The sequence below is a fragment of the Mytilus edulis genome, chromosome 2 (genome assembly GCF_963676685.1).
Source record: "Mytilus edulis chromosome 2, xbMytEdul2.2, whole genome shotgun sequence".
Taxonomy (NCBI): Eukaryota; Metazoa; Mollusca; class Bivalvia; order Mytilida; family Mytilidae; genus Mytilus; species Mytilus edulis.
In genome coordinates, this window is record NC_092345.1 from 21385556 (window position 1) to 21410991 (window position 25436).

At 30.7% G+C, this 25436-nt stretch overlaps 1 protein-coding gene across 4 annotated transcripts; it reads left to right on the forward strand.

The window, feature by feature from the left end:
• The first annotated feature begins 60 nt into the window (after positions 1–60).
• Positions 61–24653, forward strand: LOC139511689 (coiled-coil domain-containing protein 93-like). 4 transcript variants are annotated; one of them, XM_071298708.1, is made up of 22 exons: positions 61–199; positions 2549–2662; positions 3224–3318; positions 4046–4256; positions 4727–4783; positions 5995–6092; positions 7598–7634; positions 8220–8306; positions 10122–10172; positions 10965–11051; positions 15745–15861; positions 16212–16274; positions 16585–16658; positions 17324–17480; positions 19036–19107; positions 19623–19670; positions 19753–19813; positions 21170–21252; positions 21754–21791; positions 22964–23048; positions 23893–24006; positions 24504–24653. In XM_071298708.1, the coding sequence occupies exons 1-22, from the start codon at positions 110–112 to the stop codon at positions 24546–24548; spliced, it is 1884 nt and encodes a 627-aa protein (XP_071154809.1). In that variant the 5' UTR covers positions 61–109; the 3' UTR covers positions 24549–24653. The 4 variants fall into 4 exon arrangements, with proteins under 4 accessions (XP_071154809.1, XP_071154811.1, XP_071154810.1 ...); XM_071298710.1 differs by lacking the exon at positions 10965–11051; XM_071298706.1 differs by lacking the exon at positions 19753–19813 and having other exon boundaries at positions 62–199; positions 19623–19731.
• Positions 24654–25436: the final 783 nt, after the last annotated feature.

Below are 25436 nucleotides of genomic sequence, written 5' to 3' on the forward strand. Positions count from 1 at the left end.
TTTCTTTGATCCAAGTATAGATGTCCAATCAATACTCGCGAACTGTAAAGCCGCTTACACTTGCCGGTTCTAAAAATAGTAACGATTTGATCATGTGACATTGTTCAAAATGGCAGCCAGTGGGAGTGTGTTTGCAGGAAGACCACGAACAGGTTCAAAGCTGCCTGCAAATCTTGACGCAGACGGCAATGAAGCAGAGGTTCAAAACTTTATATACTTCCCTAATTTTTCCCAAAATTGATTATTAAGAGTGAAAAGTTTTCCTAAGTGACTAATAATGTTCAAATTTTCCGAAAATGATGGCAATGACCAATGTTTACATCTACTGATCTAGAAAATTAGTCGGAGTACAAACAGACGGAATCCGGGTCCGTTCGCGCCCATTCACGTTCGCACCCAAAGTCCGTTCGCACCCTACATGTTCGCGCCCAATTAATTTTAACTTTGTAATTAAGTAGTATTCTTATATAAGTATTATTGTTTTCATTGTCTCAAAATAAAGTGATACAGCATTTTTTTTATGTTGAATAAATCTTAAATTAATCATGTTTTGGATAGTGTAATTTGTTATAAAAAATAATATTCCTTTCTAAATAAATTCTGTCAACGTTTTCTTTTGTGTTGAATAAGTCTTTATCATGTTTTGGTAAGTGTATTACTATAAATTTGTTTCATTGACTTGTTTCAAAATGAAGTGAGATTCTGACTACGTTTTTTTTTTAAGTCTTGAATAAATTTTATCATGTTTTGGTTATAATAGTGTATTGCTATATTTTATTGTTTCATAATAATTTGTTTCAGATCAAAGGGACCAAGCTGTTAAAAACAATTATTTTTTGTGTTTTTCATTTATAATCTTCAATCTTTTACTCATACCAAGCTATAAATACATTCAGTATTTACACAAAAGCAATTAAAAACAACAATGATGATTTTCCAATTATTCAACTGGAATTTGAATTAGAATTGGGCGCAAACGTGTAGAGTGCGAACGGACCTTGGGTGCGAACGTGCGAGTTGCGAACGTGTAGGGTGCGAAAGTATATTGGGCGCAAACAGACGCAGGGCTGGCAAATTATTACTCGCCGGGGTTTTACTGGGCGGGAATACCCCGGTTTTCCGGGGCTGGGCAATACTACCAGAAACGGGCAATACTGGGCAATAAGAATTTTTAAGCTTATTTCAACACAAAATACAATGTAGTAAAGACTTGTTGTAGTTTCATAGTATTATAGCTACATTTTATACAGATAACCATTGAGAGTCATTTCTAGGTGATTAAAAATTTAAGTTCATTCTCTTCTCTACTTAAATGCTATGTAGGCAAAATGCAAGATTTGCCCAATTCCTTGTTTATTTTCAAGCTTTGTTTCAATAATCTAAACATTTTAGGCCACAATTAAAAATATTTTGGTTTGCCCAAACCCTACCCAAAGGTTGAGACAGTGGGTAGGTAGGTAGGCATTTTTTTTTTTTTTTCAAAAAAAGAAATGGAAGTATCGGGTGTTTATTAGTCTTCATGCCTTTCTGATTGAAAAAAAACTTCTTCAAATCAGGACAATAAAAGAATTTCAGTAGGCAGTTTTTTTCTGGGTCAGTAGGGTTTGGGCAAACAAACCTATTCTTTTTTTATGGCCTTATTGCAGTGTTTATGAGGATTGTAAATTAAATTGCTATATATGCAATTATGATTGCTAAACAAACACCCTAGAGGGTCTTGTCATTAACTCTTATAGAAATGAAAAGGCTGCTTATTGTTATATAAACATATCTGTGTTCAAATCTGAATATGAACTTTTTAATGAGTTTTGTACACTTGTACATATAAATTACTTCAAAATAATTTTTCTTACATGTAATTGTTAAATACTTTATATCATGTTTATACTACATTGTAGCTATATTTAGTTGAAAAAAATAAATCTCAGAGTAATGTTAGAATAATTCTTTCTCAAATGTATAAATTTGTACATGCATGTACATGTCTTATAAGACTCAAACAAGTAAACTTATTTATAATTAAAAATAGGTTTATATAATCTTTAATGTATTGTATTTGTGTTTTATTACTGAATCTTCTTTAAAATTCAGTCCAGTATCTTATATTACCCAGTATTGCCCAGTATTACCCAGTAAAACCCGGGTTTTCCCAGTATTTCCCACTGGGCTGGGCAATACTCATAAAACCCGGGTTTTTTGCCAACCCTGAACAGACGTGTACAGTAGAAAGAGTTTAATGGCCCAGCATCCTGTAGACTTATAAAAGTTAAATGAATTTTGTGTTTGAGAAAGATAAAATCCTTTTAATTTTTGAGAAAGATAAAATCCTTTTAATTTTGATGGGCATTTTTTTCTTTCACTAAAAGTGTACTGTGTAATATTGAATAAACAAATTTTAATATGGAAGTGTCTGGCGTATCCGCATGTGGGTATGCGTAACCAAATTGTCCTTCGTAGGCGGGTATGCCATTGATCTTTAATAATTTTTTCATGTGTATGGCTGTACTACCCATTTCACTGCTTCATATGTTTACTTTTTGTCTTACAGTTTGATATCAGAGAAGATGAGGAGCAAGATGTTAAACTTGGTCAGACTTTGGATCTTCTGTTAGCTGCAGGATACTTTAGAGCTAGAATTAAAGGATTATCTCCCTTTGATAAAGTACAATAAAATTATGTTTAATCTCCCTTTGATAAAGTATGCTTCAAGCCATATATTATCACAGATATAACAGAAACTTTACTTTATTATATTGATTCTTATTAGAAATTATGAGTCTTGCTGAGTTCAACATGTTTATGGACATCTTTGTATGAATCAATATTCAACTTTTTGCTGACTTGTTTTCAATGAAATGGCCTGAAATAAACATTTTCATAAAATATTTCATTTGTAACTTCTGTACCATTTGTGCTGCACCTGTATTAAATTTAATAAAAGTATTTGATATATTTTTAAGGTGGTACCCAAAACTTTCACTAAAATTAATTTGGCTCGTTTAATTTTCATAAAATTTTACCCTTTAACAAAAATATAAAAATTTTGAAAATTTTGAACCAACCATTTTGTCAGAAAAATTACACTGGGACAAACACCAATTTTGATCATTGAGAAGCTTAATATTCCCTTTCAACACAACGTAATTAAAACGTTAAGCTGACTTTACAGAGTTATCTCCCTGTAGTGTTAGGTACCACCTTAATTATTTTTTGTTATTTGAAGGTAGTTGGTGGTATGACATGGTGTATAACAACCTGTAATTTTGATGTTGATGTTGATCTGCTTTTTCAAGAAAATTCCACAATTGGACAGAAAATGTGAGTTATGTTCTACAGGATCTTTATTACCCTCTGAGATTTTAAGTTGTAATCATTGAAACAGTTTTAAGTATATTCATCAGGCAACATTTCGCACTTTCTGTCTCCGTGTGGACACAAAATAAAAAAAAAATTAATTAAATAGCCAAATGATGAAAAGAAAATATGAAATGACAAATGTACCCACACAAGAGACAGATTATTCGGTCTACATTTCTGCTATCCGACTTTTCTTTAATATAGCATAATGATGATGAAAGCCAAACCGGTTTTCATTCAAAATGTGGATCAAATATAATGAAAGAGCTGACATCAAGCCTCTGTTAAAAGGACTATAGATATAGGAAGATGTGGTATGAGTGCCAATGAGATGGCTCTCCATCCAAGTAACAATTTATAAAAGTAATCCATTACAGGTCAAGGTACAGCCTTCAACAAGGAGACTTGGCTCACACTGAACAGCAAGCTATAAAGGGCCCCAAAAATTACTAGTGTAAAACCATTCAAATAGGAAAACCAAGTCTATTCTATATAAAATTGAAAAACGAGAAATACGTATGAACTACATCTGTTAAAAAGACTATGTTTGATTGTAATCTTTGACCTTTTATAAGTATCTGTGTAAGTAAGTAGTAAGATGCATGTATTTTTCAACTCAATTTAATACAGTACTTAATCAGTGTTAAATAATCAGAAATAAAGCTTAATATCTTGCTGGTCTTTTCAGAGCACTAACAGAAAAGATTGTAGCTGTTTTACCAAAAATGAAATGTCCACACAGAATAGAACCTCATCAAATCCAGGGATTGGATTTTATACACATTTATCCTGTTGTACAATGGTTGGTGAAACGTGCTGTGGAAACAAAAGAAGAAATGGGAGATTACATCAGGGCCTTCTCAGTGTCACAATTCAATAAAAACCATAAAACACCAGAGGTTTGAATACATAATTTATACAATTTTTACTCAAAATCTTTAAAAGCCATTACCTAAAAAAAAACCCAGAAACAATTCAATAATTTTTGTCAAGTCAAGTAGATATTTTAATTCTAAAATTTTCAAAAATTTAAAGCTTTTCAGCCTAATTGATTTTTTTCGAAGACATACATGAAATTGTGAGAGTTTCTAGAATTAATGAATACACAATATAACTGTTATCTTGAAACAGTAACTCAAATTAAAGCATTTGTAAAGTGCGTCATATGCATATACTTAAAAAGAACCTTAAAATTTAACTGTAGGACTGCCATGGCCAATTAAATTGTATACAAGATAAATTATGTGTACATCAACAGTTGAAATGTTTTAGAGTTAATGAGTAAACAATAAATATACATGCATGTGTTAAATTGAAGCAGTCATTATATACATAATAATTTTATTTACATCAACATTTTCTTTTATAGGATGTTTCATTTGAGTTATTAATAGAAAAATCAACAGACTCAGTCGCCAATGTAAAGGTAATATTACATTTCTTACGAATTGCTGTTGATTCATTCATGCTATATAGGAAAGGTGTACTGACATAAACGGATTCATCCATGCTATATAGGAAAGGTGTACTGTCATAAACGGATTCATCCATGCTATATAGGAAAGGTGTACTGTCATAAACGGATTCATTCATTTTTCTTTATTACCAAATTTCATGGATTAAAGAACAATTTTATGGTTTTTTGATTTTTTCATTGCTTAAATCTGCAAGAGATAGGTTTCACCATAAAAGTTGCATTTCAAATTTTGATAGCAGTATTTCTATATAGCATTTCCTAAAATTGCAATAATCAATCTTACATTTGTGCTTTTCATTGAACAGTCGCTATAATAAAAGGTTGCAATAATTTCTGAACTTACAATATCCCACAAATAATAATGATTCCACAGTACAAAAAGTAATGGAAGGAGTAAAAAATCAGTCGTATTTTCCTTCCAAGTTCTGTGTTTAAAATTAAAAAAATAATCTATTTTGTCTATTTTTTATTTGAAAATATAATGAATGAATGAATGCTCCTTAATACTTCCGTTTGAATCAGGGAAATAACTTTCTGAATAGTTTTGATAAATTTGAAGATGTTATTCTATGTACTATCAAGAACTAAGAATGCATGCAATTATACAGGAGAATAAGAAACAAGAGCCAACTAACATTCCTTCTACATGTACATGTATACATGTATATTCATATAAAGAATTGTACAAAAAGTTCAAAACAGGGAAACAGTTTCCCCATGTATTTGCAGTACATGTATGTTAAATTTCTAAGAGTTCTAACAGCAATATAATATACAACATTTACTGATAATTCAAAGAAAAATATTTCTAATAAAAGGATATATATAGGGACCTTGTTTCAGTAGTTCCAGCTATGTTATAAACTCTATTATCGCTATTTTGTGCATTTTTCCTTTGATCTATTTTTTGTGATAATTGTTCATATCATGCTACTCACTTGAGATGGAAAATAATCGCTAGAAACTAAGGCGGCATGTGGCGTTGCTAAGGAAATTAACATGAAATTGACATCATCATCATAGGTAAAATAGCGTTAAACAGATTATTATTGGTCATCTCAACTCAATTGCATTTTTCGCATTCTCTGTACTGGCAATCTTGTTGAGATGATCAACGATAATCTATAAATCTTGTGTCTAAAATGTAACACATATTTCAGGAGAATTACAAGCCACAGAGAAGGTATCGAAGACCTGATGCTGAAAACTTAAAAGATGAAGAAACAAGAGTTCATTCTACATTGTTAGAATATGGAAGGTTTGTATTTACAAAAAAAATTGAATGTTGGTTTTAAATTTCATACACTGGAGGTTAACCCTTTCGCCGATGAGTCCCTGTTTACCGGGATTCACGCTTCAGACGGCTGACGATGAGTCCCGTTTTAACGGGATCGGAATACCTCTTTTATGTTTCCCGCTCAAAACAGTGCAAACATGAGTTATCTTTCTTTGATGAATACCCGGATGAAAGAGTAAACATGGCGCTTCCGTTTGTTGAAAACCGTGTCAAAATCAGAGGAAATTTACGGAATTTACGAGAATTTGAAATGAGGGAACATTTTTTTTGAAAGAATATGGAAGAATTGAAGCCAAACTAGTATACTTTTTTGACAAAAAATGTCGTTTTAAGTACAAAACACTTGGAATGGACATCGTTCAGTGTGAGGAATTTGTACAGCCTCTTAAAATTTTTCAAAATTTTGCCGTTTTGGGTTAAAAAAATTACGATTTGGGGTCAAAGAGCAGAATTTTGAGAATTTCACCTAGAAAATGCCGAAAATTTGAAAATTTGAATATTTTAAGAAGAAAAAATTATTAAAACATGAACAAAACTGTGAACATCATCAACATGGTGTTAGTGAATGAAATAAATACACAAATAACTACAAACAAGTTTTTATTGACATTTATTATGAAGATCTCCCACTTGAGTAATAGAAGCCAGGGAAGCCATCGTCTCAGAGTAGCTTCTGTCTGGGCAGCAATAAGTGAAAGGGTTAATCAATATTGTGAGATTTCTTCTGTGTCTGTATCAGCCCTTAAATAATTTGTTTAACATTTCACTGATTTGTTGAAAGCTTAGGTAAAACTTGAATTCCTGCCTAGAGCAACTGAAAATTTTACAGAAATTATGAAATGAAAAAGGTTTTATGGAAAGAAAGCAGCATAAACTTTTTTTATGCCCCACCTACGATAGTAGAGGGGCATTATGTTTTCTGGTCCGTTCGTCCGTTCATTCGTCCCGCTTCAGGTTAAATTTTTTGGTCAAGGTAGTTTTTGATGCAGTTGAAGTCCAATCAATTTGAAACTTAGTACACATGTTCCCTATGATATGATCTTTCTAATTTTAATGTCAAATTAAAGTATTGACTCCAATTTCATGGTCCACTGAACAAAGAAGAAGATAGTGTGAAGCTCAGGTTAAAGTTTTTGGTCAAGGTAGTTTTTGATGAAGTTGAAGTCCAATCAACTTGAATCTTAGTACACATGTTAACTATGATATGATCTTTCTAATTTTAATGCCAAATTAAAGTATTGACCCCAATTTCACGGTCAAGTAAACATGTAAAATGATTGTGCGAGTGGGGCATCCATGTACTATGGACACATTCTTGTTTTATAACTAAGGACAAACAATATGTTAATATTTTTTATAACTAAGTTCAAACAATATGTTAATTATTTTTTTTATAACTAAGTACAAACAATATGTTAATTATTTTTATAACTAAGTACAAACATTATGTTAATTATTTTTTCCAGACGTTATGGAATCAGTAAATCCGACCAGGAAGAAAAGGTAACAGAAAAATTATTGACATAAATTATTGTCCGTCTTACAAATTATTATATATCTTTCTCAACAAGGACGGTTTAATGTAATCATGTCAATTCTATCTTTCTTTAATTGATTACAGATCTTCTTACACTCCTCAATGACCAAGTGAAGAACTAGAGAAATGGTATATCAAATTTAAGAAAACATATTTGATAATATATAAAAGTGAAATTATTGTAAAGGTTGTTTTTAATTTATAATAAGAATATATTCTGTGTTCTGCAACTTAAAAAAGATATAATCCTTGAGCATGTTATTCTCTGATTCTTGTTGGTTTAGGAATTTCGTATTTATTTTTCACAAATTCTATTGTGATAAATAACACTGTTAGTTTTCTTGTTTGAAATGTTCACATGTCAGGGCCTTTTACAGCTGATTATTTGGTATTGGTTTTTTTTTCATTGTTGATGACTGTACATTTAACTATAATTGCTTATATTCAAATCATTTGTTCTTGGATGGATGATTGAATCATTAACAAACATTCCACACCTTCTTATTTTAATTAGCCATTTGATAATTGTGTGTTTAATATACAATTTGCAGGAAAGTGAAAAAAGTGCAAAGAAACGTGCTGTAGCAGCAGGCTTGGGAGGGGAGACAACTGAAGAAGATTTACAAGCACAAGAAGAGGTATATTTATAGCATACATGTGATTCTTCTGGCGGGAGTTAAAATCTCCCGTTTTTCAGACCCTCTTCCGTCCCTCCCGTTAAAATTTGAAATCTTCCGCTTTTTGAAAATGTCAATCACAAAAAAATTTCAGTAGACATTTCTGTTTACAAAATAAATAGATACAGACAGGGAAAAACTCAGAGAATCTCTATTAAAATTGATATGGGAAAAGTCCGAGAAAAACGGAAGTTTCCTGTAATGGAATTTGTGTCAAAAAAGTAAATAGCAAAAATAGCCTTGAGTAATCAATGAAGGTGTTAAGGATTAGACTGTATATACAACAATAAAAGATGATTGGCATTTACCTAGTAATCAACTAGCTAGTTAAATATACATGTCTGGATGATTAAAAGTGATACTGACAATGGAACAGTTGTATGAACATTGACTTTAATAAATTTTGATGCTGTTGAAAACATGGAACAGACTTAGTTTATACTGAACCTCAAAGACAATAAAATCAACTCAAATATGATATTTATGGCTTGTCTTTTATTTAGGCCAATGGAATAACTATAAAAGTGTGTTTCACTTTGTCATATAATTTGACAAAATACAAACTGTATCATGTTATCACCAAAAACATATACCCAAGTATAATATTAAAGAAGACACAGTATCTAGCCAAATTTAAAAATGGTGCAAGTCCATGCTTACTACACTTCATGCAAAGCTGACTATGGGGACCTAATTACTTTCCCAAAAATATGGAGACAGCTACCCACCAGAAAGCCCACAACTCTATCAATTCAACACCTTCTGTTACAAACATGTTCAGTAGTGGTACTAAAGTTGACAATGTGGCTAAATCAGAGGTACTTTTTGCCAACTATGTATGATGGCTGATCACTTTATCTTTGAACTATATATGATGAATAAATATTTGAACACCCCCCCCCCCCCTTATCTTCTATTTTACTAAGTAAAAATGGCTATGCAGGTGCTTGAAGGTATGGAATCATTGGTTTTTTTTTAACAAAAAAGGAAGATATGCAGTTTAAACACACACGAAGAAATCTTGGGTATGTCGATAAAAAGGTCTTAAAAAAACTCCAGTTATGAGTCCCAAACTCCAGCTGAAAATTTCCAAATCTCCAGTTGTGGCTTGACAACTCTGTCACATGTATGTTATATATATTTTAAGACTTTAAAAAATTGGGTCAATAACTCAATATTATAGATATTTTATCCAGTATGTATACAGATATCAATTTCTAGGCTCTAACGGGTAAAATAAAAATTCTGCCAACACAAATGATCTTCTATTGTTTGATGCTATTAAATGTTTTTATTATATAGGCTAATAGTAACTTTACATACCATCATGTCATTTTGATTTGATGGATTGTTGTCTCAATGTCAATGATACCACATCTTTATGTTGTCTATCAAAGGGTCATCCACTATTTAACGTCTGCTTGTAGAAACATCTCAAACCAATCAGAGGAACGGATCAGAGACCTCATAAAAAAAATTCCTAATGAAAATATAAGCATTTATTATATACTTATAACTTAATACAAAAAAATGTATGTGTGATATGATCAATGGCTATCATTTTGTATTAGTAATCCATGATTATATCCATATTAGTAACAGTTACATCATATCATGTTGCGATCGATATTGGGTGGTGTCACTTTAACAGTTCTCTAGTTATGTCCCTTTATAAGGTGTATGCTATCTCAGGGCATCATCATGTCCCATGGATAAATTTCTCCATTTATTATTTCATAATCAAGTATTTGGCTAAAAGTATTTTCTTTGTTTCAGAAAAGAATTGCCATGTTGATGTCAGGAATGTCAGCTATGGGTATTCAAGAGGTATGGCTATTTTACATGTTTTATGATTAATCTAGGCTAAAAGTTGACTTATGCTACTGTGGATTCATATTTATTGTTGGGATACCATTTTTTATACCAGGTGAACAACAAATTAATATTTTTTTAGGAATTATGCATTTTCTGTATATGCAGACTTTTGCATATCAACAAAATTATATATCCATGAAAAAAGAAAAGTTTTACTCTATCAACAAAATTTGGTGCACACAAAAATAAATGAATCCATTGTATACATGTTGTCTGCTTTATAAAGTAGTTATGTTATTTTTCTGATTTAGGTGTTAAATAAATATATTGCATTAAAATATGTCTGACTTAATTAGCTTGTGATGTTTTTTCAAAAAGATTGCAGTGTAATGCATATCCATCTTTTATTGCATGGTTAGAAATAATTTGATAGAGAAATAGTTCTAATGTGATCTTAATATGGCCAAGTTTTGTTTTGTTTTTGGTTTGCAAGATCCCTCCAAAAGGTAAAATGGTAGTAGAAGAATTTAAACTGTAAAAAACAAATTTAAATAAAGCTAGATGAACCTATCAAACATATATGATCAGTACATTAATTCAGGAATATACAACAATAATAAACCTGATTAATTGAAAAGCTAATGTCTTTTTCATGATCCCTTTCTTTTTCTTAAAAGAATAATTTCAACAACTTACTATATATGTATGACTTGTTAAATGTACGACAAAGTATGATGAAATAAATGTTTTTTATGCTTTTTTGATTTGATTGCATGCAAGTTATTTTTTTTGTTTGCATGGCAGGGTAAACTAACAGCTAGTGCCGTAGGATCTATAGTCAGCATGCAGAGTGAACAAATACAACAGATACATACAGAATATGCTGAAAAAGTAAGTTATAGATTAGATAGTCAATACTGATCATCCTTTCCATCTACACCTATATCACCCTGTTCAGTACTTAGTTAATTCTCTTATACCAGCATTGAGACATCTGAGGAGACATTAATATTAAGCTGTACTTACAACAACATTAAAACTGTCTAAGATAGGGGAAAAGATGGAAAAAGGCACAATAAGCGGAATATCAAGTTTTCTGCATAAAAATATCCTAAAATATCAGCCACTTAACACAATATTTATCTTTTTAGCTTGTTTGCTGCACTTACTCTACAAAAAGTTTTTCTTTGGAGCTCTCAAAATATATTTAAAGATATTTTATACACTATGTAGTAAATACCCATAATATATACCTATACTTTTTTCTAAAGGCCTCAGGCAGCTGTTCAGCTGAATATTTATTCTTGAGAATGGCAGAAATGTATTTAAAACTTCAGGCAAAGACAGTAGATGGATATGTCTATTATTTGTAGGTCCTATTTGGTTATTTAGCTCTTCAACTGTTTCAGCTCTCATACAATCTTAACTTCCAAATGTTTGACATTCAGCATTCCTTATGAAGGTAATTTCTGGGAAAGTGCTTTGAACAAAAGAAATTTATTATGTGTTGTTTTCAGTATTTTGGGGGATTGATAGTAGCACTTCCTGTTCCTTGGAACATTTTTATGTCCCTTTTATGGGCATTATACTTTCTGATCTGTGTGTCAGTTTGTCCGTTCTTCCGTCGGTCAGTCCCTCTGTCTGTCTCGCTTCAGGTTAAAGTTTTTTGGTCGAGGTAGTTTTTGATGAATTTGAAGTTCAATCAACTTGAAACTTAGTATACATGTTCCCTATGATATAATCTTTCTAATTTTAATGCCAAATTAGAGTTTTTACCCCATTTTCACGGTCCATTGAACATAGAAAATGATAGTGCGGATGGGGCATCTGTGTACTATGGACACATTCTTGTTTTTTCTCAAAATATTTAAGGACATTTGATTTCAGATAGTTATCTTTCACAGAAGTTATTTCCATTTCTTTATAATTTATGGGATCCATTGCATGAAGATTTTGAAACTTGTTTATTTTTGTTATGTTGAAGTATAGATTGATGTGCAATTTACAACAGTAGAAGTAATTACATTATTGCATCATGGTTATTTTTCAATGATTTTTCATTAATTTCGAGTTGAATGGTAATGACATCAGTATTCCTTATTACAATAAGGGCACATGCGGGTGTATCATAGATGTTTGGGGCAGAAATATATGCCAGTCTAGCATATATTTCTGCCCAAAAAACATCTATGATATGCACCCCTGTGATAAGGTTTGGCTATAAAATTTAAACAGTTTAACAAAAATATATTCCAGAAACATGGTTTTACAATTTGCTTAAACATGCAGCCAAGTTCAATATTATTCTTATATATCATAACATACAATAGATAATGTGAATTGAAGGACAACTGATCGTAAAATGTTTGTATTGTTCTGTTTTAAAAATAAGTTATGAAGGGGTAATCCCAAACTAGATGATAAACTTGATGCAATTTTCTTGTCTTTTAAATGCATGTTGACTTTTTCATTGAAGTGCTTTCCAATTTTTTTTAAAGATTTGTTGCATTACTATCACTTTTTTTTAAAAATAGTTTCCATGGTAATTTAATATAATGATTTGATCATTCCAAATTGATTTCCAGTTCTTCTGATTCACTTTCTCCAAAATTTTGGAAACCTACAATAAAAATTGACCACTATTTGCTGAAGACATTCTGACCAATAACTTTATTCCAAAGAATTCAACAACTTCATTTTTAAAGTATTATTTCTAGCCCCAAAATACACAGAAAATTACATTTTTCATTTCAGGTATCACTTGCTAAAAAATTATTTTAGAATGATTTTTTTTATAATTGGAAAATGACGCAGTCATTGTTCCATAACTGCCGACCTGAACTTCATTTCATTTCTCTGCCTACCGCGCTTGGTTTCGTATTTACTATTTTCCATACAAACTGGAATCTGCTTGTGTTATCATTATGCATCATTGTGTAGTATTAAATCAGCCAGGACCCAGTTTACACTGGTTTCTACTTGAATTCCACTACACTCGAACAAAGTGTTGTAGTTTGACGGAAACCAGTTTTTGAATTTGTAAACTACAAAACGTAATCGGTTATTGTTCATTCCGTTTTGGTGTTTCATACCGACTTATATGGTTTGAATAAGCTTAAGACCCTTCAAACATTAATGTGAAAGGTATATTAAAGACTGTTTTACAAAAGGATTGAACTGTTTTACTTTCAAAGTCGTACTATAGGGATATCTGTCATATACGGATTTTCACTCTCACCGGTTAATTTCTTCTTTTACACATGCTTTGGAAACTTCCTGCTTAAACATCGCAAGTTTTAAAATTGTTTTTGAGTGAATTAAACTTATTTTAACAATCATGAAGCGTTCTAGAATCATTTTAAAGCAGTTTCTTCTTCTCTTTGATGATGGAAAATAGATTTTCTCAAGAAAATACCGCAAACGATCGCAGAGGAATTGAAACGTACAAGTCAAGTCGGCACCTGGTTAAATTGGCATCTAGTCAAATCGGCACCTATTCGACGTCAATTCGGCATCCAATAATATTTGTTATAATATTTTCTATTCAATTAATTAATTACTGTTACCAAGTACATAGTGAATATGTTGTTGTGTATTTTGGTAAACAACGAAACGAAAGTGAATATAATAATGTTGTGTATAAAGGTAAACAACGAAGCCCTTACCAAAGCTGTTGTTTTAACAATTAGACAATTTGTGTAATTGTAAAAACAAGTCAATTATTAAAATAAAATGGAAAACTATGAGTCCCTTTCAATAAATCAAACTTTCATGCAAAATAATTAGCAAATTTAAGGTGTTTTTTTTTTCAGTAAAGTTTATACAGCATTAAACCAACAATCCTGTAAAATGCTCAACTGGTTAAAATAATGCAGAAAAATACCCAATATCTCATGTATTAGTCAAAATAATTATGACGTCTGGCAAGGCTATTTTATTGTTTTTCTGGGACGCCTTCCTATAAGGCGTCCCAGAAAAAAAAATAATATAGCCTTGCGGTCATAGGAAAGTGTTCCAGAATAAAATTAAAAAAGCCTTGCCAGACGTAATAATTATTTGGACTACTCATATATATATATCATTAAAACTACACCAAAAAAGTCATTTAGTTGAGAAAAATAAATATATACAAAATGTACATGAACACCCAAAAATGTGAAAGTTAGTATTTAACTCTTTTTGCTTTAATACTGAAAAAAATTCTGGCAAGCCCTTTCTTATTTTTACCCTATTGCTTAAAATACTGTTAAAAATATATATTTAACATGGGTGACGAATTGACTATATCAGATGTCGATTTTAACCAGGTGATGATTTGTCCAGGTGCCAATTTAACTAGGTGCCGGTTTGACTAGAATTCTTTGACAAATGTTTGAAATTATCTGAGTTTCATTAGACCTTTGATAGCAGTAACAAAAAGATTATTTACTTAATATTTTGTGGGAGAAGGGGGTTCAGACTGTGTGGTATCAGGTCTGTTTGTGCCCAATACATTTTCGCACCCTACACGTTCGCACATTCACACTCTACTCATTCGTGCCCAATTTTAATTCAAATTCAAGTTGAATAATTGGAAAATCATGGTTGTTGTTTTAAATTGCTTTGGTGTAAATACTGAATGTATTTATAGCTTGGTATGAGTAAAACATTGAAGATTTTAAAGGAAAAAACACAAAAGATAATTTTTTTTAACAGCTTTGTCCCATTGATCTGAAACAACGAAACAATAAAACATAGACACCAAAATATAGCAATCCACTAATATAACCAAAACATGATAAAATTTATTCAACACACAGAAACAAACATAGTCAGAATCTCACTTCATTTTGAAACAAGTCAATGAAACAAGTTATAGCAATACACTAACCAAAACATGATTAAGAGTTATTCAACACAAAATAAAACGTTAACAAAATACCACTTTATTTAGAAAGGATTATTATTATTTTTAGCAATACCCTATCCAAAACATGATTAAGATTTATTCAACACAAAAAAAAATTGCTGTCTTACTTTATTTTGAGACAATGACAACAATTATACTTATAAGAAAACACTTGCTTACAGAGTTATTAAACACAAAACCAATTAAGATTGGGTGCGAACATGTAGGGTGTGAAAGTGAAAGGGGGTGAAAATGAGTGGGCGCAAACGTGAATGGAAGCGAACGGACCCGTATTCAGACTATGTACCAGTGAGAAATATACAAGCCTTTCTATGGTATTTATTTGTACAATTCAGCTAGTCTTGACCTATTCATTTGTCTTAAAAAAACAGCCAGTTGTCACCTTCACTTCACACACACACACATATACGAATATCAATTATATGCTCACGATACATGTTGCATTGTTAAACTAATTACGGTACGTGAAAATCAAGACTTGCATAAAAACTATCCCAATATTAGAGACAGTGGCGTCATTTTTCTTCAGAGCTTTCAGCTCTTTGATTTTTTTTTTATCACTCAATTTTTTGTACATTAAAGTTAGAAGAATAAGAATCTGATATAGAGAACCCTTACTGTAAGTCATAAATAACCATGTTTTGATAATGTATTAAACACATGTTCTATTTATAGCAATCAGAAATTGAGCAGATTGAGAAGACTGAGAGAGTTGGAGGAGAACAACAACATAAACGTGTAAAGGCTGCAATGTCAAAACAAATAGAGCAACAGAAATCTAAACTTGATGAGGTTTGTATGTTAACCTATTATGCTATACTCCAATGCTACATGCAGCTTTAGGTAACTTTGTCTGAAGTACTAGTGTCATAATAAATGTAGAAGACTTTTAAGCTCTCTATTCAACTTTGTAATCTAACTCGTATTATATAAGCCTCCCTGATTTTATAGAAGAAATGTGTGACTGGTGTACTAAAGTGCAAGCCTGGTATTATTAATGAGTTTTCTTTTTTTTTTCTCCTGATTTCATAAGATGATATTTAATTTGAAATAAAAGGAGAATACATTTATATATGTTCTTGAATTATTTCTTTTACAGTAGAATATTATTCTATTAGTTAAACTATACTTGTGTATTTCAGATAACATCCAAACATGACCAGCTACACCAAGCTTATTTAGAGACACAGGCTAAGTATAAAGAGGTTAGTAGTCACAGTATTTTATAAAACAATGGAATTAATCTCAAAATCTACATCATAAAAAGAGTTTGAAATTTTACTCTGCATGGTTGTTATAGAAACATACAATCTAAATAGCTTTTGAAAAATGACATTATCTTGATATACAATTGTTTACTATTTTTGTTTTTAATGCCTTAAATTGCCTTTGATAAACAGTACTGACTGAAAGTAATTGATCCCAATTTCATTGAATTTTCATGCCAAGTATTATTATCTCTTCAAACAGAATTATTCTAATAACCATGGGTGAAATTTTTAATTTTCTTTCTAGGCAGAATCCAGAAGTGCTAGGATAGATGAAGAAATGGACAAATTAAATGAAATAGAAACCGAGGAGAACCAAAGGTATATAATCCATCTTTTATATAAACTGATGATGATCACATTTTAATCTAAAATGACAAATTCACAATAATAAATGCATGCAATAACTTCTGAATTTACAGTAGTCAATGAAATTACGAAGCTTATCTTTTGTAAGTTTATAAGCTACATTAACCAAAAAATAAGTATTTTTTGTTTCATTAAAGTTTTCTAATTTTTCAAACCACAAAAGTTGTTATATGCAGAATAAAGATAGTTCAAAATATATAACAGATTTTACTGGGTGCTACTTTTTGTTGCAATGTTAAACATGCTTGTAAGGGCTCAACCCTCTCATTCCTGCAACAGTGGTGAAACCGCTAAAAACAAGAATAAACTCAGGAGCCTGTAATTCAGCGGTTGTCGTTTGTTTATGTGTTACATATTTGTTTTTCGTTATTTTTTTTTATATGAATAAGGCTGTTAGTTTTCTCGTTTGAATTGTTTTACATTGTCTTATCAGGGCCTTTTATAGCTGACTATGCGGTATGGGCTTTGCTCGTTGTTGAAGGTTTATACGGTGACCTATATTGTTAATGTCTGTGTCATTTTGGTCTCTTGTGGACAGATGTATCATTGACAATCATACCACATCTTCTTTTTCATATTTAAAGATCAGTTACAATTTTTTATCATTGTATTTACAGCATTCTGCAAACACTGAGATCTCTTGTTGCTATGAATGAAAATCTTAAGAAGCAAGAACAGGAATTCAAATCTCATTGTAAAGAAGAAATGAGTAGGTTGAAAGGTCAAATAGAGGAAGTAAAAGCACAGACTTCTGAGGAAGATTCAGGAGACAAGGTAGTTTTAGCTCACCTGGCCACAAGGTTCTTTAAAATTAGCTCACCTAGCCTCAAAATTCGTCTGAATTAGCTCACCTGGCCACAAAATTCATTTAAATTAGCTCACCTGGTCACAACATTCTTTTAAATTAGCTCACCTGGTCACAAAATTCTTTTAAATTAGCTCACCTGGCCACAAAATTCTTTAAAATTAGCTCACATGTTCTCAAAGTTCTCATACCTTGGCTTTTTTGTAAACTACATATACTTAGTCTTAATGAAAATCATATGTATAAAAGACTTTAGATAATAAATTCAGTGCATAACATATTAGTTTGAATTGCCTTATAAAAGTTAGATCTAATATTTGTTAAAAGTATTGTCCAGTTGAAATTATTGAAACTTTGTTATTTTTTGCTATTCCAAAGTAAAATAATTTCCAATATATATGAGAGCAAGTGGCCTTCATATTTTGCATGAATATTGAAACAACAATCATTTTTTAATATACAGATATGCATTTGCTATGAACTTGTGAATCTGAAAGTAAAACTTTCAACTTTTAGAACAAAACTTAGGCAGAAGTTTGTCCAGTGAGTTGATCCAACATCTAATAAAAGAGCTTCTTATCTCAGAACTTTTTTACCTTGACTGTGACATCACTGGATGAGAGTTATTGCTGAGTTGTCCTTGCGATGAGGAACAAATGCCTATAGTTGAGCGGAAACTACTTATCTTTTTTGGTTGGGTTCCTGTCACATTGTTTAGATATCAATGAGATGTTTTGTGGGCAGTTGTTTGTCTTTTCGTTGTTAATTGGGTTTTTTACTGCCCCTTTTGTATCTTTTCAATCTTTTTATTGGACTTGTAGGTAGTTAATGCATTTGAAAGATAAAAGTATAAGATAGCCTTCAATAATGAAAAAATCTAAAATTATGGAAAGTTATCTTATACTTTTACCTTGATTTAATATGAACGGCATTACCACAGATTCAACATTGCACCATTTATTTTTATTCTAAAATTGAGAATAGAAATTTGGAATATGACAAAGAGACAACAACCTAACCAAAGAGCAGATAACAGCTGAAGGTCACCAATGGGTCTTCAACGCAGCGAGAAAATCCAGCACCCAGAGGTGATCTTCAGTTGGCCCCTTAAAAAAAATGTGTACAAGTTCAGTAAAGATGGATGTCACACAAATGTACCAAAATTAAAAAACATACAAGACTAACAAAGGCTAGGGGCTCCTGACTTGGGACAGGTGCTAAAATGCTAAAATGCTGTGGGGTTAAACATGTTTTGTGAGATCTCAACCCTCCCCCTATACCTCCAGACAATGTAGAATTAAGAAACACACAGCAAACTGCACAGTTAAACCCAATTAAAAAAAAATAAAGAGTCCGATGTTCAGAATAGGCAACAACAAAAAAAGAAACCAAGCAAAAATCTTGTACTTGTCCTGAAGACGCCATGCTTTATTGCAAAACACAATAATCAACAAGTTTGTGTTATTTTATACAGATGTTGTAGTCTTCATTGTCATATTATTGAAAAAAGTGTGTGTATTTCAGGAGAGAGTGTCACTTATAGATAAACAGTATGAAGCTGACAAAGAGAAACTACACAAGATAAGGCTGTTACTTGTAAGTAGGTTTGGTTTAAGTCAGATAAGGTTACTTAAGTTAATGAAATATTATAAAACCGTGAAGGCCGATAAAATTACAGGCATTGACAGCTTGTTTATACTTATCAATTGTATATGACTATGAGTTGACCTCTAAATTTCTTTATTTTTTTGTGTAGTTTCTCTAAAGTACATATACATTCAGATATGATTCAAGACAAATGATGAAAAAAGTTTGATGACATGAGAGACACAATAACATATGGAATGTATTTGAATTTCTTATGTACATCTTATTTATACACTTGTTTAAAGCAAAATTCTATTTATGCATGCATGTTATGGCTGGAGCAAATATTTTTTTTTAAGTTGATATTTTTCTAGATTGTCAATAATCATTATCAGAAATGAAACTATTTGGTGATTTATTAAAGTTACCCAGAACAGTTGAGGATAAAGTGACAAGAACTACTGTAGAGGGATTTTAAAAATTTCATGGTAATCTAGCCATTATTTATATAATTTTTTTGAAAGGCAAGAAAGACAAGAGAGATTGCAGTACTGCAACGAAAGATTGATGAGGTTCCATCGAGGGCTGAGTTAAGTCAATATCAGAGACGTTTCATTGAATTATATAGTCAAAGTAAGTTACATTCTCTTTGAGGTTCCATCAAGGGCTGAGTTAAGTCAATATCAGAGACGTTTCATTGAATTATATAGTCAAAGTAAGCTACATTCTCTTTGTAATGTACAGTGCTGAGAAGAAATTATTTTATTTACTGCAAAAATCTGAAATGGTGAATGTGGGTTGTGATTAATGTTTTGTTAACAACTAAATGTTCTGAGTTGACTGCCAAAGGAGTAGGTCCGGTAAGGACCGATTTTGGCCCCAAATTTCAGGTTCATCTGACGAAAGATTTTGACCACTTTTTAAACACTTAAGTGTCTATTTCATTTGAATCAATTAGTTTATGTAGAAAATTTTAACTGATTTAGTCATTTAAAACGATCCGTTTCAAGCTCTAATAGGAAAAATCTACCAAATTTGCTGAAAAATGTCATTTTTCAGATGGTTTTTGTCAAAAATGAAAGTGGCCGCATCCGTGTTCATCCTCAACCTTTATATATGTTATGTATTATCATCAAATACAACTAACATTTTAATATTAAGGATGAACACGAATGTGGCCACTTTCGTTTTACACGAAAACCGTCTAAAATTTAACTAAAATGCTAGAATAGTGAAGATTTCAGTAATTTAGCATGACTTAACGGTGCTAGTACCCGATATATGCATTGTATTGTCAAAAACAGTCCATATTTATGTAGCAGAAGCATTCTACTCTCCAATAAATAACTAAAAGTTTACATTTTAACAATTTTGTAAAACTGCTATATTTTGGGGCCAAAAAGAGGTCTTACTGGACCTACTCCTTTATGAATGTTGAAAATGAAGAGAAAAATGTCAAACCCTGGCAGACGATAGTTAAAAAATCTAACATTCAAAAGACTAGATACCATTGTCAAAGATTAAGACTGCTTTGAGACATGAACAATAAAAGATATAGTTACACAACTTTAAAAGTTGTTATTGAGGATAACACTTTACATAAAATTTAACTCATAAAAAATCTAATTTAAAATTTTGAATATTATTTTAAAAGGCACTGACATTGCTTTTCCTTGTATGGCTAAAATACTACCATTGACATAGCTATTATGTCAATATTGGTAAAATAATGGCCAAATATTTTTTACTGACTGCATTATGTTTGCTTTAAAATTGCTGTTATTTTGTTAAGCCTAAAACCATTAGATCCACGACTGCTGGTAAGAAAAAGAAATAGGGAAACAGAAAAATAAGAATAGAGAAAAATGGACAAAAAAATATAGAGAAGAAAAAATGGGCTTCTTAAATATAAAGAATAAAGAATCATGGCCAAAATTTAAAAAAAAAATAGAGAAAAATTTACCAAAAAGTCAAGAATACAGAAATGAAAAACCACCTATCTAGGCTGTTAAAGAATGTTACTTTTTAAAAATCTTAAGTTGTTATGTTGAAAAACTTTTGTGTTTTACAGTTTCTTCCACACATAAAGAAACGAAACAGTTTTATACTTTATACAATACTCTAGATGACACAAAGTTATACTTAAATAAAGAGGTAGGTGTAACTTATATATAGATAAGTTTATATTTAATTGAACCACTGTCACTGCTTTTTAGATAACATGTTTTGATTTGATAGAATATGATATTTCAGGCTAATACATGTATTTTATTGTAATTATGACCAATTTTTCAAAAGGAATATACTGGTTAATTAAGCTGCAGTTTATAGTTGAATCATTTTGAATAAAAACATATTAATATTATGAATTGAATTAAATATTTTGCTCAAATTCAACTATTTAACAAGTGAAAATCTCATCTTGTAGTTTTAAAAAAATCCTCAAGTATGATTATTGCAATTTGACTAGATTAAATATTGGATTTGGTGTTTCCAGCACAAATTTTGTACTGATTTAAGTATTATGACTGAGAGCCCTGACCTGGATGTTTTGTTTTCGGTTTACACTTGTATGCTCTGTATTTAATTGTCAGATGTATAGTTAAGATTATTACATATGTCCTTAGAATTATATATTGACAATTGTTTTTGCAGGTTAATTTGCTGAATTCTGTCCATGATACTTTTACACAGTAAGTTTTCAGAAATACTAAGACATGTTATAACAAAGTTTCTCTGTTAAAGCTTCTTTGTTATCAAAGGAATATATCCAGAGTTAAATTTTGAATATAATTTTCTATCAATCTTACATACTCTTCATATAAGTTGTGTTTGCTGCTGATATTTAGGAACATTCTGGAATTGAAAATTTAAGATAGCAATATTTTTGTAAAACTTATTTAGGTAAGTGGAATTTTAAGACACTTGGACATAAGATTTTTCATTATCAAGGGACCCTTGACCAAAATTTACTTTTTTATCATTAATTTTTCTATATTTTACTGATAAATGGTGTTAATATTTTGATAGTCAGCATTTTTGTTAAAACTCTTTTGCTGACAGCACCAGTTGCAGGCAATACACAGGGTTCCTCGAAACCATTAATAAAGTTTTTGATAAATAGGGGTATTTAGATTTATTTTTTAGAATTTCTGTTATGAATTGTGCGCCTCTTATGTTTTGAAAAGTGCATGTTCAAAATAGATAAAATAGTTTCTCAGCCAACATGTGTTTTATAGTTTGGCTGTCATTAGAGATCTTCACTGGATCACTTATTAAATTTTGCTAAATATTCTATATGCACAGTTATCACAAAAACAGAACAGCATTCTTCAGTTGAAGATTTAGTTCCAATTTTTGTGAAAATGATAAATTTTGATAATTTTTTATTTAACTATTTATAAAATAATATTATAGGGTTATTGCATGAATATCTGGGAATATTGTCCCGAGTAGAATTTTATATTGCACGAGCTTGCGAGTGCAATATATGTTCTACAAGGGACAATATTCCCCAATATTCATGCAAAAACCCTTTAATTATATAGCAATATAATATTTGAAAGTAAATATTGGTATAAACTAAGATTTTGTCGTTGATGACGTCACAAATTTTGAAGATTTTATTGCACCAGTGCAATATCGGAATTTATTGCACGCTAACTTTTGGTTACTTTTTGTGGGAAATATTATATTGCTATGCAATAAATATATTTACTGAACTTTACAGAATCGTTTTCTAGAAATTCAGTTAGTTTAAGTTAAAAAAAAATGTACATATTTTTTAAACATCTGATAGATTAAAAAAAAGATAAGATATTGACAGTTTCACACCAAGTTTTCTTCATTATTATTTCTATTCTAGGGCTATGGGATCACAAGGAACTAAGGAGCAGTTTTTGAAACAGTTTGAACAAATTGTTGAGGGCATTAAACAGAACAAAGCCAAAGTATGTAAAATATCTGAAACGGAAAACTTATATTATAAAAAAAGAAGGTATATGGGATATCAATCCACGGCTCAAAATCTCAACAAAAAAAACACAAAAAGCAAAAGAAGTGCCTTTTTGCTGTTCTTCTTTATCTTAAAGTCAGTGAGGGCCCTAACACAGAGCCTAACAAAAGTATTATGATATTGTAAAATGAGATGATTAAGAAATAAAGGTTTGTGGAAAATAAATCCAATTTAAAATTAGTTGTTGAAGTATGATTGCCAATGAGACATCTATAATCCATGAGACCTACCTGGGTAAAGTCAACAATTATATAGGTCACAGCATTCAATGATCAGCAAAATTCATATTAAATAGTAAACAGTAAGAGCCTCAACATTACAAAATGTTAAACCATTTTAAAGGAGAAAACTAGCAGCCTGAGTTATGTACAAAACAACAAGCCATCTTCTGTGATGGATATAAAAATGGAATGCTTCTTTTTGTAAATTTATTGGGGTGTTAAAGTGTAGACTGAAGTACATTTTTGTTCCGGGTTCATTTTAAAATTATGCACACGGTCAACAGTTTTAGTACCCTTTAAAATTACTAAAAGAAGCATTTGATACTTATAATTACATTTTTTGGATAGGATTATGAAAATGATTTCTATCAAGTTTTTTTTTCATTTACCTGTGAACCTTATTGTGGAAAGACGTTTCATCATGAATGTTATATTTCATTTTAAAATGAAGGTTAATTTCAGAATGACACAAGATTGTTGTTAGCCATTCAAAAGAATGTATTAGTTATGAAACATAATTTTTATGTACTCTTAACTTATTGAGTATTGTTTATAAAGGTTGAAAAACGAAAGCAGGAGGAGAAAATGAAGCGTGACAGATTAAATGATCAACATCTTGACCTAATTGAGAAACAAAGACTTTACTTCAAAACAGTCAAAGAGTTTAAAGAGGTATGTATTGGTACCATAATATAGATTTATTGTATTTTGATAAGTATTATTCAAATTAAAAAAAAATCAGTCATCTTTAGTTACCTTTAACACCATTGAGACAATTTTCAGATAGATTAAGGGTTTGAAGTGCAATAATACCAATAGAAAATGCATATTTTAAATGTAGGTATATACAGTACAAGAAATTGCTGAAACAGCAGAGTGTCAACCAAAATCTGTGAAAAATATCAAACTGCGTTTTATCTTGAATTCAGGGGCTGACCATAGCAGTTTCACATTTTTTGACATAAATACAGAGTTTGGAAAAATTGAGACTATGCTAATGACTTATAATAAAAAGAGAATTATGAATTTTGAAAATTTCAGCTCAAAAGTATGAATTCTTTCTAAACCCTGTGAAAAGTTTCAAATATGCATAAGACCGGAAGAAGTTTATTACCTATTTAAAATACAATGTTTCAGTTTATTTTTATTTTTATTGTTTTGTTTTGTAGGAATGTCGGAAGAATGAAATATTGATGTCAAAATTAAAAAGATAACACATGACCCAGTGATAACCAAGATGGATGCCATATTGATTATTATCAAAACATTATATTTTATTGACCACTTCTATTGCAATGATTATAAATGATAGATTAAAACTCTTTGTTATATGTAATTTTGACTCCACAAAATTATAAAGAATGTGACACTACTAGGAGCAATGCATTAATACAAGCATTAGTAGGAAACAGGAGTAAAAATATATATTGAACATCGAGTTAATGTTCAGTTTTTGTGTTTTTTGGTTAGTTTTTCAAGTACTATAAGTAACAGGTCAACTATATTTGGTGTATGTAATGATTGTAAGGTGAACTTGTCTGTCTGGCAGTTATCATCTGACCTTGACCTCATTTTCATGCTTCAAGTTTTTGTGTTTTGGTCTGTTTATCAAATACTATAAGCAATATGTCAACTATATTTGATGTATGACATGATTGTTTGGTGTATTTGTCTGTCTGGAAAGAATCATCTGACACTGGCTTCATTTTCATGCTTTAAAGATCAATGTTAGGTTTTTGTGTTTTGGTCTGTTTATCAAATACTATAAGCAATATGTCAACTATGTTTGATGTATGACATGATTGTAAGGTGCACATGTCTGTCTGGCAGTTATCATCTGACCTTGACCTCATTTTCATGCTTCATAGATCAATATTAATTTTTTGTGTTTTGGTCAGTTTTTCAAATACTATATTAAGCAATACGTCAACTGTATTTGATGTATGACATGATTGTGAGATGTATATGTCTGTCTGGTAGGTATCATCTGACCCTGGCTTCATTTTCATGGTTCATTGGTCAATGTCAAGTTTATTTTTTTATTTGATTTGTTTTTCAATTATTGGAAGCAGTAGGACAATTATATTTTGTGTATCAAAAAT